Raw genomic sequence first — 16,321 nt, 5'->3', positions numbered from 1 at the left:
ATGCATAACTGATGGAAAAGACAATGTTCAAGAAATCCATGCACGTGGCATAGTGTCGTTTGTGCATAGATTATTGGCAATGATCTTCATTAGAAATTAAGGGAAAATATTCAGTGGACGTAAATATTTAATACATAATATCTGTATTTAAAAAACTTCTCTGACGTCACCCATTGTTATTAGTCTACGTATATTTTACCGATTCAACCAGCACTAGTTGGATATTCAAAATATCCAACTGCCTATCGGTTGGGTATTTAAATACCCAAACTGAGGTGCAGAAAACATAAAACAATGAACAAAAGAGATAAAGCAATTTAAAAATGTATTTCCAATGCATATGAAAAACTATTACTCCAAATTTGCCACACTATTAGAATTAATTTCCAGTGCACACGGAATTACCGTAATAACTTCACATTTATTGTGTTTCAAATGCACTTCCAATGCTCACAGAAATTACAATTCCTCCGAATTTTGCACACTTTTAGGAATGTTTTCGGTCTTAAATCTTGAAAGCATCGCTTTTTAACACATAAATACATTTTTACCTTGAATCTTAAACTGCATCACCTCTTATTGCCTAATATTATTTCAGGGTCCGTCATCCTTAAATCCCTTCAGATTATCCGATATTCCTCTGTTTCATTCTTTTCCGGTGTACTTCCCAAAAGAACTTGAATAATTGACAGCCCATCTATTTTTCGACACCATTCTGATTGAAGATCTTGATATGGAATTTTTTACAGCAGGTTCAGTATAACAACGCCAATCTTTTTATCTGTTTAAGCACTATTTCAAGTATTGTTCGAAATCAACTCCATAAGAATTCAACGCTTTTCCTCAACAAACCATCATCTTATGATATGTAATGACAAAATCCCAACCTTGTATAAAAATCTTGTAGTTTTCTTCAGCTTTCAGGTCAAAAGTATCCATAACATTATCTGAACCTCTCTAATTTACATTGGGTTTAAAAATAGTCTTCGTCTGATTTCATGACTGTTCAGTACAATGAAAAGGGTTAAAATGAAATCAGCACCATGTAGTTTCGTGCTCACTAGTCCATGAATAAAAGGGGTGTTCGATTAGGCCATTGTTTTGTGTCACGGTTGGATATTTGAATGGGCTACATCCTATTGTAATACAGCAAGTTGGATATTTGAATGGGTGAATGTTTCTTTGGGGCCCAAAGTAGGGAATTTTTTTAAGTAAGATAAATAACGAGATGGTGTTGAATAGTTTAGAGAAAACATCCCCTCCTCGGGCCTTCGGCCCTCGGAGAGAATGTTTTCTCTAAACTATTCAACACCATCTCGTTATTTATCCCTTACGTAGCCACGATAACAGGGTCTTTTGTGTTTCGACAGAACGGAATTGATAAGTTTTGCTTCGATCTTCCTCGGGGCATTTAGTTAGTAAACCAAGCAATCTAATGAACTGTCACTTTGATTTTATTCGGTATTCACCGAATTTTCAAATAATTAGTTTTAATTATGCCTCTCCGAGATCTAAAACAATTCTTCCGACCCACTAAAATTTATTAAAAAACTTCTCTGACGTCACCCATTGTTATTAGCCTACGTATATTTTACCGATTCAACCAGCACTAGTTGGATATTCAAAATATCCAACCGACAGGCAGTTGGATATTCAAAATATCCAACTGCCTATCGGTTGGGTATTTAAATACCCAACTGAGGTGCAGAAAACATAAAACAATGAACAAAAGAGATAAAGCAATTTAAAAATGTATTTCCAATGCATATGAAAAACTATTACTCCAAATTTGCCACACTATTAGAATTAATTTCCAGTGCACACGGAATTACCGTAATAACTTCACATTTATTGTGTTTCAAATGCACTTCCAATGCTCACAGAAATTACAATTCCTCCGAATTTTGCACACTTTTAGGAATGTTTTCGGTCTTAAATCTTGAAAGCATCGCTTTTTAACACATAAATACATTTTCACCTTGAATCTTAAACTGCATCACCTCTTATTGCCTAATATTATTTCAGGGTCCGTCATCCTTAAATCCCTTCAGATTATCCGATATTCATCTCTGTTTCATTCTTTTCCGGTGTACTTCCCAAAAGAACTTGAATAATTGACAGCCCATCTATTTTTCGACACCATTCTGATTGAAGATCTTGATATGGAATTTTTTACAGCAGGTTCAGTATAATAACGCCAATCTTTTTATCTGTTTAAGCACTATTTCAAGTATTGTTCGAAATCAACTCCATAAGAATTCAACGCTTTTCCTCAACAAACCATCATCTTATGATATGTAATGACAAAATCCCAACCTTGTATAAAAATCTTGTAGTTTTCTTCAGCTTTCAGGTCAAAAGTATCCATAACATTATCTGAACCTCTCTAATTTACATTGGGTTTAAAAATAGTCTTCGTCTGATTTCATGACTGTTCAGTACAATGAAAAGGGTTAAAATGAAATCAGCACCATGTAGTTTCGTGCTCACTAGTCCATGAATAAAAGGGGTGTTCGATTAGGCCATTGTTTTGTGTCACGGTTGGATATTTGAATGGGCTACATCCTATTGTAATACAGCAAGTTGGATATTTGAATGGGTGAATGTTTCTTTGGGGCCCAAAGTAGGGAATTTTTTTAAGTAAGATAAATAACGAGATGGTGTTGAATAGTTTAGAGAAAACATCCCCTCCTCGGGCCTTCGGCCCTCGGAGAGAATGTTTTCTCTAAACTATTCAACACCATCTCGTTATTTATCCCTTACGTAGCCACGATAACAGGGTCTTTTGTGTTTCGACAGAACGGAATTGATAAGTTTTGCTTCGATCTTCCTCGGGGCATTTAGTTAGTAAACCAAGCAATCTAATGAATTGTCACTTTGATTTTATTCGGTATTCACCGAATTTTCAAATAGTTAGTTTTAATTATGCCTCTCCGAGATCTAAAACAATTCTTCCGACCCACTAAAATTTAATATACTGTAGAAGTACTTTTTTCCGCGTGGTATTAATTTACGCTATGTACGCGTTCACAATTTTTCAGCAGAAATTTGTCCAAGCGTACTTAATATAAATGTAAGGCATATATAGTGACAATGTAGAAAATCCGCGTAATTTTGTACCCGTGGATTAAACAGAAATTGAGATTCCGCAGAAATATGACCCCGTGGAAAAAAGTACGTCTACAGTATTTAAATTTAACTATACCTATTAAGAGACACCTATCTGTTCAATAATTTTGTGGTTGCTGTATACTTTAGAAACTGTGAAGATAAGCAGACTTAAGTATAAGTTATTTTTAAAAGATATTTCATTGTAATAAATAGTTTTCCAATCTTTATTGCTTTTTTGTTATTCTGTCCACATTTGAACAACCTACTAAATCGTCTGGACTTTTAAAAATGATTGATTCTTCAGATTACACGCCTAGTGCATCAATATTTTTTTGTTTAGAATTTGTTTAAAATCAGTTTTTTTGTTAAGGAGTGCTATTTACATTCTGCCGTTATTATCTACCGTTATTTCATACACAAAAGACATTATGAAACCTTACACTCTTTAGTTTGAATTGAAAGATATCGAAGGCAAACATGATATGCGTCACAAGAGACAAGATATAGCAGTAAAGAAGGACAAAGGAAAGAAATTAGCGAAAGGGGAATGTATGCGTATGGGAACTTCAACCAAGTTTCAGTAAACATAGAAACTAGATACAGGGATATGGACGGGAGACAACATGAAAGACATGAGATATATCCCACCAGTGGGCACCATTTTTCATCTGAAAATGTTCCGTCAAACAACTTTCTGCCGGGGTATGTTCCACAAAGTCTTCCATCCACGGAATCAAATCGTCCTCCAGTGAACATGCAAATGACTCACAGAGATCGAGGCTTAGGTCATACCCGCGTGAGTGCTCTAGAAGATATTCACGAGTCCGTCCTTCCATATGGACAAAGGGGAAATCAAATCGACCACAATCAGGAACAAGAAGATGAAGAGAAACCACCAAAGCCAAGAAATGTATGGTGGTATACTGTCTGTCGCATATTTTCAGCAATTTTGATTATCCTTAATGTAACATTCGACTGGATAGAGTACACTGACATGGAAGATCCTATAGAAGATAGCAATAACAATTGCAAAAAAGAAGACTTTGATTCAGGAGATGTGGCGGATCAGTTTTTATATGTTTGCATTGCTGGCACTATCCTCGCCGTTCTTCAGATGGTCAACATCGTTTACCAGATCGTTCAGAATCACCGCTTAGATCCTACCGAAGAAATTCCAAATCATCTGGATGAACGGACTGAAGTATTTTTGGTGACGACATTTATTGAAATACCACAAAATTTTCTAATTTTCCGATACGAAAAACTTCTTTGTTTGGATTGCGAAGTAGAATGGGACTCAAAGACTATCAAACGATTCATGAATGGATTGGTAGCTTGTTTAAGCAGTATTTGGCGCTACATAACAAATATAAAAGTATCAGCAGGTGACAAAAGTGATGGTTGCTGCAGAAATCCTTGTCAGAAGTGTGGTGATTGCTGCGGTAACTGTATCAAAAGGTTCTGCACTGGTTTGCTAAAATGCCTTTGTCCCTGTTGCTGTTGTTGTTTTGAGTAAGTAGACACATGTACTTATTGTAATGTTGAACAAATTCTTTAATAAAATTTGTTAAGAACAAGGTACAGTTTCAATACAAATAAAGCCCTGTTTTGTTTTTGTTTTTTTCTAAAATATGAAAGTAATATAACAAATTAAAATTCATTCTTTCTGATTCATAGGAATTCCATGCAGTAAGACTACACAAATCGTTTTGCTCATATGACCTCCTAAATGCTTATTGTGACGTCATTAACTTGAGCATTTTTCCGTATTTTCTTAAAAAGTTGCACAGGAAATCAATTTTCAGTGATATTTTTCTTTCAGAAAACATACTCTGCCACCGTCGCCCACAAAGATTTTGAGATGTGTGATTTTTCAAAGCGTTTACATAATATATTCGAAAACTAAAGTTGGTGACGGTGGCAGACATTATTTCTAAAGGAAAATAAGCACAGAAATTAGTCATTCTGATGCTTTTCTGCATGAAACTTAGAAATGTACCAAATTCATGTATCATATTTCCAGAACGGCCTTCCTTCATGTTATATTCTTTAATGATTTATCATATTCATCTTCTCAACTCTTGTTAGAGTCAATAACTTTTTAAGAACCTTTTTAAGAACAGTTTTTAGGGCACAATAAAGCCGAAATTGTACCCTCTTCTTTATTTAATAATGTTGGAACATTTTCTTTTTGCCATCTCAAGATATATCATATATGATTTTTTTTTCCATTTTTAGTTGCAAGACATTTTTTCCCTGCTGTTGCTGTTCGATCATCGGAAAAAATGGTAGCTGTTACACGGAATGCTGTTGTAATGGGAATTCTTGTAAAAGCAATCCCAACGAGCCCTCAATACTGGCCGACCTAGCAGCCATACCCACCGCCCTCCACGTCTTCTTGTACACTGAAAGGGCGATGAAAAAAGTCTGCAGCTTGTCAGGAATATATTCGGTCTACAAAATTATTCCAATATTTATAAACGATACAATTATCAGTTGGCTTTGGGACATGATTTTCTAAGTGTCAGAAACCGTTTCTAATAGTTTGTTTTTTGATCAATCTGTTTAATATTCTATTTGATTTGATTGTTTGATTAATTGATTGTATGTTAATTTGTTTTTACGTCCCATTCAAAAATTTTTCTCTCATGTAAAGACGTCACCTTATACCGGTGAAGGGCTTCAGCTTCAAATTTTGACCTTTACTCGGCACTGTTACAACGCGAAATGTAATAACAACGCGAAATGTAATAAACCTGGATTATTACATTTTGCGTTATTACATTTTGCGTCGAGATCAACGCAAAATGTAATAACGCAAAATGTAATAACACAATTTTTAGATTATTACATTTTGCGTTATTACATTTTGCGTCGAGATCAACGCAAAATGCAATAACGTTCTTTTTCGTTGTTACATTTTGCGTTATTTTATTTTTGCACCGAAGACAACGCAAAATGTAATAAACAATATGTAATAAAACAAAAAAAAAAAACATTTTTTTGGTCTGCGTTTAACAAAAAAGATCATAAAATTGATCCAAATATATACATGTAACCAACATGAGAAACACGCTGTTAAAATATTTAGAACTAAAGCAATGAGACCAACGTTAGGGCTTTTACAGACATAAATACATCTAAATGTATCGTTTTTCTGACTCTGATTTTAGTTATATTGAATGCACTGTACTTAATAATAGAGGATTAATTTAAATTTGATTGGCATATTTTTGATAGTTTTATTAAATTAAATAAATTTCTAACCAATAACACATAGCTAATTACCAAAGATTGACCATAGGTTCATTAAAAGCTCTTGATATGCATATTCGGCATGTATACATTGGTTAACAAATTAGAAGTGTATGTGTGTGTCAAGTGAGGAGGGGCAGGAATAGGGTTAGGTGTTTTCTTCGTATGTTTATTACTGCATTATTGTGGACATGCAGAAACAATCCATTTTATTATAGGATTGAAAGAAGAGAGAATTTTGTTTTTGCTTGTCTGCAATGCTTTAGATTTACTTAGAACAGTATTGTATCATTATTGTCAATAAACCCCTTCCCGCTATACATTTACACCTGCCAGTACAAATAAATAGTTTTTTTTAGATTCATTGCATTTGTCTGTAAAAGAAAGCAAATGCACGCTGGTCAATACCCACCAACAACCCTGCCCACAGATGCACGTTTCTAATTTGCAACACCTATAATTTGAATACATTTATTAAACTGATTTTAAATACATGTACCTAATTAAATCATATATTTATATAATTGTAAGAAATTGCGTATATCTATTTTTTCCTTTTATTTTATTTTCTTTTCATCGGCCACTACACTATTAAAAATTGTACTCAATCTGGCTGACGAAAAAAATGTGTTTTTACATTTTGCGTTCCTGTCTTTTGCTTAATCGCGACGCAAAATGTAACAACGCAAAATGTAATAATCCAAAAATCGTGTTATTACATTTTGCGTTATTACATTTTGCGTTGATATCGACGCAAAATGTAATAACGCGAAATGTAATAATCCTCAAAAGTGTGTTGTTACATTTTGCGTTATTACATTCTGCGTTGATTTCAACGCAAAATGTAATAACGCAAAATGTTATAATCCAGGTTTATTACATTTCGCGTTGTAACACGGCACTCAGGACAATTAAGCATTGAGGGATCTTTTTCGTACCAACGCCTGTCGTGACATTGGGCCACTGTTTTTAAGGTCTTATCCGAAGAACCCGCAACTTTCACCTCAAGTGCCGAGCGCATGGCGAAGGAACAGTTGCTACCCGTTTTTTAGGTCACCTGAGTAAACTCAGGTGACCTACTGCTATCTGTTTTCGTCCGTCGTTGTGCGTCGTGCGTTAACATTTGAATATTTTCAGCTTCTTCTCTGCAACTGCTGAACCAATTTCAACCAAATTTGGCACAAAGCATCTATGGGTGAAGGGGAACAAAAATTGTGAATTTCATGAACCCTGCCCCCCTGGGGCCTGAGGGGTGGGGCAAAAACCACTAAAATTAATGCAATCTTTAACAATTTTCTTCTTTACTCCTGGACATCAAGCATTCAAACTGTTTATATAATTGTAATCAACATTGCGTCCTCCACCAAAATTGTGAAATTCATGGCCCTGGGGTCAGGGGCTCTAGTGCTAGGTTGGGGCTAAATAAGTATAAAGTGAAAATGCATTATTTCTTTGAAAATCTTCTTCTCTGCTCCTGAATATTAAATAAACAAACTATGTACATAGTTATGATGAGCAAGAGTGCCTCTACCAAAATTGTGAATTTTAGGGCCCCAGGGTCAGGGGTTCTGGTGTAATGGTTGGGCTCTATTGATTATATAGGGAAAATACATGAATTCTTTGAAAATCTTCTCTGATCCTGGATATTAAATAGACCAACTAAGTGCATAGTTATGATAAGCAAGAGTGTCTGTACCAAAATTATAAATTTTAGGACCTCAGGGTCGGGGGTTCTGGTGTTAGGGCGGGTCTCTATTGATTATATAATGAAAATTCATGAATTCTTTGAAAATCTTCTTCTCTGCTCCTATGTATTAAATAAACTAAATAAGTGCATAGTTATGATGAGCAAGAGTGTCTCTACCACAATTGTGAATTTTAGGGCCCCAGGGTCGGGGGTTCTGGTGTTAGGGGGGGGGGGGGCTCTATTGATTATATAGTGAAAATACATGAATTCTTTGAAAATCATCTTCTCTGCTCCTGGGTATTTAAAAAATAGATTAGATAAGTAAATAAGTGCATAGTTTTGATGAGCATGAGTACTTCTACCAAAATTATGAAATTCATGGCCCTCAGGTCAGGGGTTCTTGTGTTGGGGGGGGGTGCTCTATTGATCATATAGTGAAAATACAAGAATTCTTTGAGAGTCTTCTTCTCTGCTCCTAGGTATTAAATAAACTAACTAAGTGCATAGTTATAATAATAGTTATAATAATGAGCAAAAGTGCCTCTACTAAAATTGTGAATTTTAAAGCCCCAGGGTCAGGGGTTTTTGTGTTGGGGGGGGGGGGGGGGGGCTCAATTGATTATATAGTGAAAATACTATATAGAGAAAATACATGAATTCTTTGAAAGTCTTCTTCTCTGCTCCTAGGTATTAAATAAACTAATTAAGTGCATAGTTATAATGAGCAAGAGTGCCTCTGCCTAAATTGTGAATTTTAGGACCTCAGGGTCAGGGGTTCTGGTGTTAGGGCGGGGCTCTATTGATTATATAGTGAAAATTCATGAATTCTTTGAAAATCTTCTTCTCTTGCTCCTGGGTATTAAGCAGTTGAACTACCTATATATATAGTTATGAACCAAGATCCATTCTTCCAGAATTGTGAATTTGTGAATTTCAAGGCCCCAGGGTCAGGGGTACTATAGAGGGGGGGGGGCTGTACTTATAGACTGAAAATGAATGAATTGTTTGAAATCTGTTCCTTGATATTAATCAAATTTTTTTAATAGCAAGGACGCCTTTTCAAAAATTGTGCAATGTGTGGATCTAGGCCTAAGGGTCAGGGGTTCATGTGTGGTAGGGGCACAACTGATTATTGCTGAATATTATTGATTAGTTGAAATTCATTTTTTGTTCCTCTTCCTTGCCTATGGGTATTAAGTAACTAAACTAAGCAACTTCTAAGTGTATAGTTATGATGATCAATGATGCCATTAAAATTGTGAATGCCATAGCATCTGGCTTAAAACATGAATCAAATTCAATCACTGGAAAGTTGTTGCAGAATGCTCAGGTGACCTATAAGGCCCATGGGCCTCTTGTTTTGTTATCGACTTGGGACAGTTGCAGAAAAGATTCGAACCACGAAACACCGATCAAGGAGCGCTCTACCGACTGAGCTAGCGTGAATTTGATTTGAAAATAGTTTATTATGAAGCAAACAAAAAGGATAAGGCCACAGACCGAGATAAACGCGCTTCATAAGAGTGTTTTATTTTTAATTAACTCATATAATCTTATGTAAACCCTTCTTCTTAACAAAAAAATGGGGAATCACGTGACTGTCTTGTAAACAAGTCTTCTCTTGGAATAAAAAAATTAATGAAAATATTCAATTTTACTTTGTTTTCAAATTCGCCTTTTTCTCACAGATTAAAATGTTTTCTTGTCATCAGTTAATACTAGTAGTGAATCGGCCAAATTTCAACTTAATGCTTGTTTTAAAGACACGGATCCCCTTTATCCCAAGACCATAGTCTTTAAAATATGACATTGAATTAAAAGAATTAAAAAGTTGGCCTTTATCAGATTTTATGATCAATCCAATACTGTATGATAATAATGTCTTCTGCATCTAGGAGATTTATTACTAGAACTTTTGAACTAAGGTATACAGGTGTAAAGAGTAAAGATATAAATCGACGACTGAAATGTTAGTCATCACGTCTATTGTATAGTTTGGTTGTTAAATTATCTTGAACGTCCTTTTCTTGTAAAATGTCCAAATATGAAACAGATGTGTCAGACTTTGTAGTATTTTTTAAAAGCTTATCCGGATATATCGTATAGACATAAAAATGGATATCACCATTGTTAATTGACAATACGTCGTCGATATATCTGATTGTCGAGTTGAAGGCTACAGTAAGTGTTTTCTTCTTTTCATGTATAAAACTTCGAATAAATTATGCTTCATAATACAAAAAATGTCTGCTAATGACGGGACGCAATTGATTACCATGGGAATTCCAATAGATTGTTGGAAGACCTGGTCTCCAAAAACCACAAAGATATTGTCAATCAGAAACTCAAGCGTCTTTTATATATCAACTTTATAGTACACATGTGTACAAAAAGTATGCTTTTAACAAAATAATTTTGCAAATGATCATTGACAACGTAAGTATATTAACGAATTCCTTTTTTTATATTGAAAAAGCAACTGTCGATGATATAAAAAAACCAGGACTTTGATTTTTCACGAAGAATGACTACGTGTTACCTATATCTTTTAAATATGCTCCTCCCTACCAGCAAGCGGTGGCGTCTCTAAGAGAGAAGGGAGGTTTAACAAAAAGAATGTGTTTGTAAAACACTATGCGCCTGGCTGCAACAAAGTTCGAAAAGCCATTTCTAGCATATAGGTCACAATCATGGTCATACGGTTTTTGACTTTGGTATCATTTGAAAGAACTTAATTAATGACGTATGCATACCAACTATAAAGTCTCTATCTCTCATGGTTCAAAAGTTACGGCGGAAGTTCGAAAAAGCTTCTTTTAGCATAAAGGTCACAAGCAATTCACAAGGTCATTGACCCTGGAGTCATTTCAAATATGAAGTGTCTATCTCTCATGGTTCAAAAGTTATGGCGAAGGTTAAAGTTGACAACAGACAAACAGACAGGACAAAAACAATATACACCCCGAATCTATCGATCCGGGCGCACAAAAAACAAAAACAAAACAAACAAAACCTTTTGAAAATGTACACAATGAAGATATGTAATGCAAAGGAATTGTTATTTGGGTGTTCGTCTGAACACAAAGTAGTTCGAAAACATTTCTCGCAGAAAAAAAAAACATATACGACATCGATGAACAATGAATCCGAACAAAAAGTTTTTTCAAGTATTCCTTTTCATCCGAATTGGTATTAGTGAAATAGATGATCTGTATTGAACTGGAATTTCATGTTCTTTAACGTTCTTTGTGCCGCGGGCCTATTTTGGGCCTATCTTCAAATACTACGTTAAGTGCCGAGGGCCTATTTTGGGCCTACCGTTAGCTCATTTACGTCACAAGTAAAACTGATTATGACGTTACGTCATCATTCCGAGTTTCGCGCCATTTTGACCTCTTGCTGCAGGAAACTATTATTTTGCCTTTCTTCTACTGAAAAAAAATATATGTAGGAAGGAATGTTAAACAGGTATATTATTTGTGCTCGTCATCAGAAAATGAAAATAGTACATTCTAATTTTAAATAATACAACTTTGTCAGTATTTTCAATCCTCGTTTAAACGATGCAAGCAATCAAAATTCATTGGGAGAAAAAATAATTCAGCGTATCTAAAAAATGGGAATAATTTACCATTACTCATAAAAACTTAATGTTTTGATCGTGGAAATACTAGTAATGCTATATCATTTGTAATTTCTAAAAAAAAAAAAAAAGAAAATTTAATCTTTAATCGACATGATATATTATAAAGTTTAATATTGTTACATAAATTCTTGAACGGCTTTTTAACGGACTATAAAAATGTTTTAAAGTTTCATCCTCAGGAGCATAACAAAGTAAAAAGTAAAAAGGTTTATTTTATTCATGTCACATAATTAAAAAAAAGTCCACGAGACAAGGAACTTTACAGAGAAACCTTCAATTTTGGAATACATGTAGTCATGCAGTGCACGGCATCGCCAATTGCCGGAAAAGGCCGCTTATGTATGTCCTGTCCATTGAACAATTATGGCTCTTTTTTCTGCAAGAAACGACTACGACATAGAACCTCTGCATGCATGTTCATACGTATGTTCCCATCGAATTCTTTCCATTCTGTTTGTTCAAAAGACCAACAGAGATTTAATTGGCGCGAATTATTAATTTTAATTGCCGGCAGGGGGGGGGGGGGTAGCCAGGGTAAGAATTTTTTCGCTGGCTTCTCCTGCTAGATCATATCTCACTATCAAATTAATGAAAGAATTATGGTAGGTATTTACAATCAAAGGGCAGGAAAGATATTTTGTCTATCGAAATTGGGACAAATACCCCTACCCACCACCCCCGGGCAAATACCTCTGAGATCTTGATTTTTTTCAAGATCTTAGCTTTACTAAAACTGGTAGTAGTATATTATTTATTTTCTAACAGCTATGCGAGCGATTTTTTTTTTGGTGATGTATTTTTTAAAATTAATATTTAAAAAAAAATATCATTACTATACTATGAGATAAAATTATTACATATTAAGCAAATGGCCATGATTTAATTAATAAAATCTGTAGAAAAATGGTGAAGTAAGTTTTTTTAATGCACCTAAACGTTTACACCTCTTTATTTGATTGAATCAAGTAATCCACAGATTACATCCGAGTTTCTGGTCAAGGGTGAAAAGACGACGAAAACATACGAAGTAACATCAATCTAATTAAAATCAGACTTCTTAGATCCGCGCCGTATACACTCTGCGTATACGGCGCGGATCTAAGAAGTCTGATTTTAATTAGATTGGAAGTAACATATGTCTTAGTCGTGTATTCCAGGTTATATTTTCAAGGAACACGATTAGAAAAAGTGACAGTATTAAAAGATCAACATAAACGTGTGAACAAATTTAAAAAAAACATAATTCATAACAATATAAGTGGTTCAGGGAAAGGAGTGAGTCTGAAAAGGAAGGTGTACTTTTTCTGAGTTTAGGTTGTTTACAGAAAATCAGGAAAACTTATGAATAGTTAATTACATGTATTTATAACTGTGTTTCAATTACACTGCATTTGTATACATTATATTTTACTCGTATTCCGTTCATTATTATGCAATATATATATATTTGACCCACAGGTTCTTGACGTAACGTTAAATTATTTTTTTATTAAAAAAATAATAAAATCCACCCACCTAATCTCCTGAAAACATATTATTTGTGCAGAAATTTTGCTTGTATTGTAAATATATTTTTGAAGGGTCTTGTCGTTTTGTAGAATTTATTCTTTATTGTCTGTATTTTAACCATTTTCTGCAAAAAGCGAAAGGCGAAAACGTTTTATACCTTTACCAACTTTGTTTGTGACGTCACAGTAACGTTACGTCATAGATTTAACGTAATAAAAAACTGTCACGGCACTGTACGTAATTTGAACTCCAAATCTGTACGGCAGCGAAAAGGTTAAGGAAATTCCTGATTGCATTAACTCCTTTTTCCTTAACAAGGAATGGACAGTCTTCTCCCGACCAAAGAAAATGATTTTTCCGTAGATCTTTTATCATTTCAACGTCTTGACAAATACATTCTTTGTAGTCGCAACTCGAGCATACTGCTAATATACCTTTCTGTGTCAATCTTTTTACAATAAAGCCTGACTTAGCTAGTTCACTCGCTAATTCCTTATTATGCATGTGGGAAAGATTTATTTTTTCTATTTCGTCTGTTGACATTTCAACCGTTGGAAAATATGGGTCTTTAGAAATTACATCCATTTCAGAAACTGCATAATTTTTGCTAAGATATTGGCAATCGGCATTCCACATTTTGTGTTGTGCAAATATTACAGACTCAATGACAAGTGATGGTATCAGAGCTCCCAGAATAAATATATCCTGCATTTGCAAGCATAATTCTCATGTGGTTTTCATAGGGAGAGATTTCGAAAGTTTTGATTCTCTTGTCGAAAGAATTAAAGTCTTTCCTGCGTTTCTGAAAATTGCTGAAATACATATTGCGCACAATGTTATTGGCCAAATGTAGTAAATCATAACCGGCGTGGCCCTGAATTGTTACATTATATGTCATCCTATCATATTCTGACTTATACAAATCGTAATTTAGAGAATGTTCGAGAAATTTTACAATTTTCCCATAACCTTTGACACAATATTTTAATAGTTCTTTTTCTCCCAGTTTAGTTAAATTAATTTTTATTTCTTTAATATTTGCTTCTTTATTTAAGGCTTCAATTTCCAACATTGTGTCTTCACAATGCGCCATGTTATTTAAGAAATAAGGTATCATTTCTTGAGTTTTATTGAGATGTAAAACGGGTTGATCACGTGATCAAATCCCATAAAGCCTGAGTGGCTTTATGGAAGATTTGATCATGTGCCAACCCGTTTTACATCTCAATAAAACTCAAAAAATGATACCTTATTACTTATATTTACATTTGTGACTTATTCATACTTTATATTTGCATGGTTGTTACTTTTAACGTGTGAAATGCGTTAATTTTTCAAACCCAACGACATGTATGTAATCCACTAAACGCACGTCGACCCTTTATGACGTCACAGAGAAATTACGTCGAACGTTTTCTACGACCTCTTGACCCCATACCTGTGTTTATACAGTCATAAAAACGCTTGCCTTCAGTAGTGTTATATAAAGGAAAACATTTGCAAATGTAAATATTTAAGAAATAAATAACAATTTTATAAACTTCAATGGGAATTGAAGTGGGTCGGTCACGTGATCAAATCCTGTGAAGGCCGACGGCCTTCTCAGAAGATTTGATCACGTACCGACCCACTTCAATTCCCATTGAAGTTTATAAACTTGTTATTTATTACTTATATATACATTTGAGACAGACAATTGAATATTTTCGAATTTAAATTATTGCACTAATCGTCCGTCGTAGATTTTGAAAAATGACGCAAGGTGTAAATCGGCTTGAATGGCGGTTACGCTTCGAATGCATTAGGCTAAGGAATCTGTTTCGAAGGGAATATTTTGTGAAAGGCTACTTGTGATCAGTAATAGTGAACAGATTGTTGTCTGGGAATATTTTTATTCGTGAAAAATGATAATCGATGCTGAAAAGACACAAGAAACACGTCCGAAGTTTGATGATAAAAGTTGGAGAAATTTCGGTCGCTGGAAAGGGATGGATGGATCCGATGGATTGAGACACTTGTCCGAGCCAGTTAATTTGCAATTTGATCAAAAACATTCTACGGTTTCAGTAACTAAAGGCATACTTATCGTAAAACACTGATAAACACGGAGACACTGGCGACAGCTTTACATTGAACTACGAAAACGCCGAGGTGTTTGGCAGCTGTTCATGGCATGATTGCAATCATTATGATATTTTTCAACAGATTTACACATTTATCGTGAGTAAAATTTAAAGATAAAATAAAAGTTTATCATTAAAATTTAACCAAAGGTCTACCCCCAAAAGTAAGGATGAACGTTAGAGACTGTGCAGCTGACAAAAGTGAAAAAAAAGTAAACAAACGCTAGGCTCCTAGTTTTCTCTATGTACACAGGTTGAATCGATAGCCCAAAAACTGTAGGAAATAATTGTTTACATTTTAAATAAAATAATTATCATTTTACTTGCTTATTTTGGTCATTTTTATACATGAAAAGCAAGTAGAGCAGGTCATTTTATAATTTATGTACCGGTAGATATTATTGCGCCGTGTGATTAGGTCACGTATTGACCTCTGACCTCTGACAAACTTCATACAGAATTGAAGATATTTTCTCTCTGTATGTTTATATAATAGAGAGATACCACAAATGTATATATTTACAAATGTTTCACATTCTAAAGTAAGACTTTGTGAGACGATTTTTATGCCACAGCCTTTTTTCCGGTTTCCCATTTAGCCTATGAAATTTGACAATCCAGATTTCCAAGTTGCAAAATTTCTTCTGTTTTCTGAGGCTTTTTACGGCCAGTTTTTCCATAAGTTCGTTATGGAGATGTTCTAGTTCCTCATCTGACTCACCACTACTCGAAGACAGGTTTTCAGATTTCAAGGCGTGCATTAATTTTGGCCACCACATGCATCTATCATCAGAAGCTATCAGAGGGGTGGAAAGTTGAAGAAACTCGGGTATCTTACATTCATCTATCAAAACTGGAATGATTGACCTTGGTTTGTTTGTTTTTAAACGGTAATAAGTCATTACTTTAGTTTGTAGTAAGAATTTAAACTCTTCCGAATCTATTGAATCGCGGGAAAGGATAAACGCCAAGATGACTGATTCCTTTAAA

General features: G+C 34.5%; 1 protein-coding gene across 1 annotated transcript; it reads left to right on the top strand.

Moving 5' to 3' along the window:
* Positions 1–3,841: 3,841 nt before the first annotated feature.
* On the top strand, positions 3,842–5,819 carry LOC134279686 (uncharacterized). Its single transcript, XM_062762112.1, has 2 exons — positions 3,842–4,623; positions 5,350–5,819. Exons 1-2 carry the CDS (start codon positions 3,866–3,868, stop codon positions 5,630–5,632), a joined length of 1,041 nt encoding a protein of 346 aa, XP_062618096.1. The 5' UTR covers positions 3,842–3,865; the 3' UTR covers positions 5,633–5,819.
* The last annotated feature ends 10,502 nt before the right edge of the window (positions 5,820–16,321 follow it).

The sequence above is a fragment of the Saccostrea cucullata genome, unplaced genomic scaffold (genome assembly GCF_032062105.1).
Source record: "Saccostrea cucullata isolate Sc308-1 unplaced genomic scaffold, CSIRO_AGI_Scuc_v1 ctg6323, whole genome shotgun sequence".
Classification (NCBI taxonomy): domain Eukaryota; kingdom Metazoa; phylum Mollusca; class Bivalvia; order Ostreida; family Ostreidae; genus Saccostrea; species Saccostrea cuccullata.
This window is presented reverse-complemented; position numbering and strand designations above follow the sequence as displayed.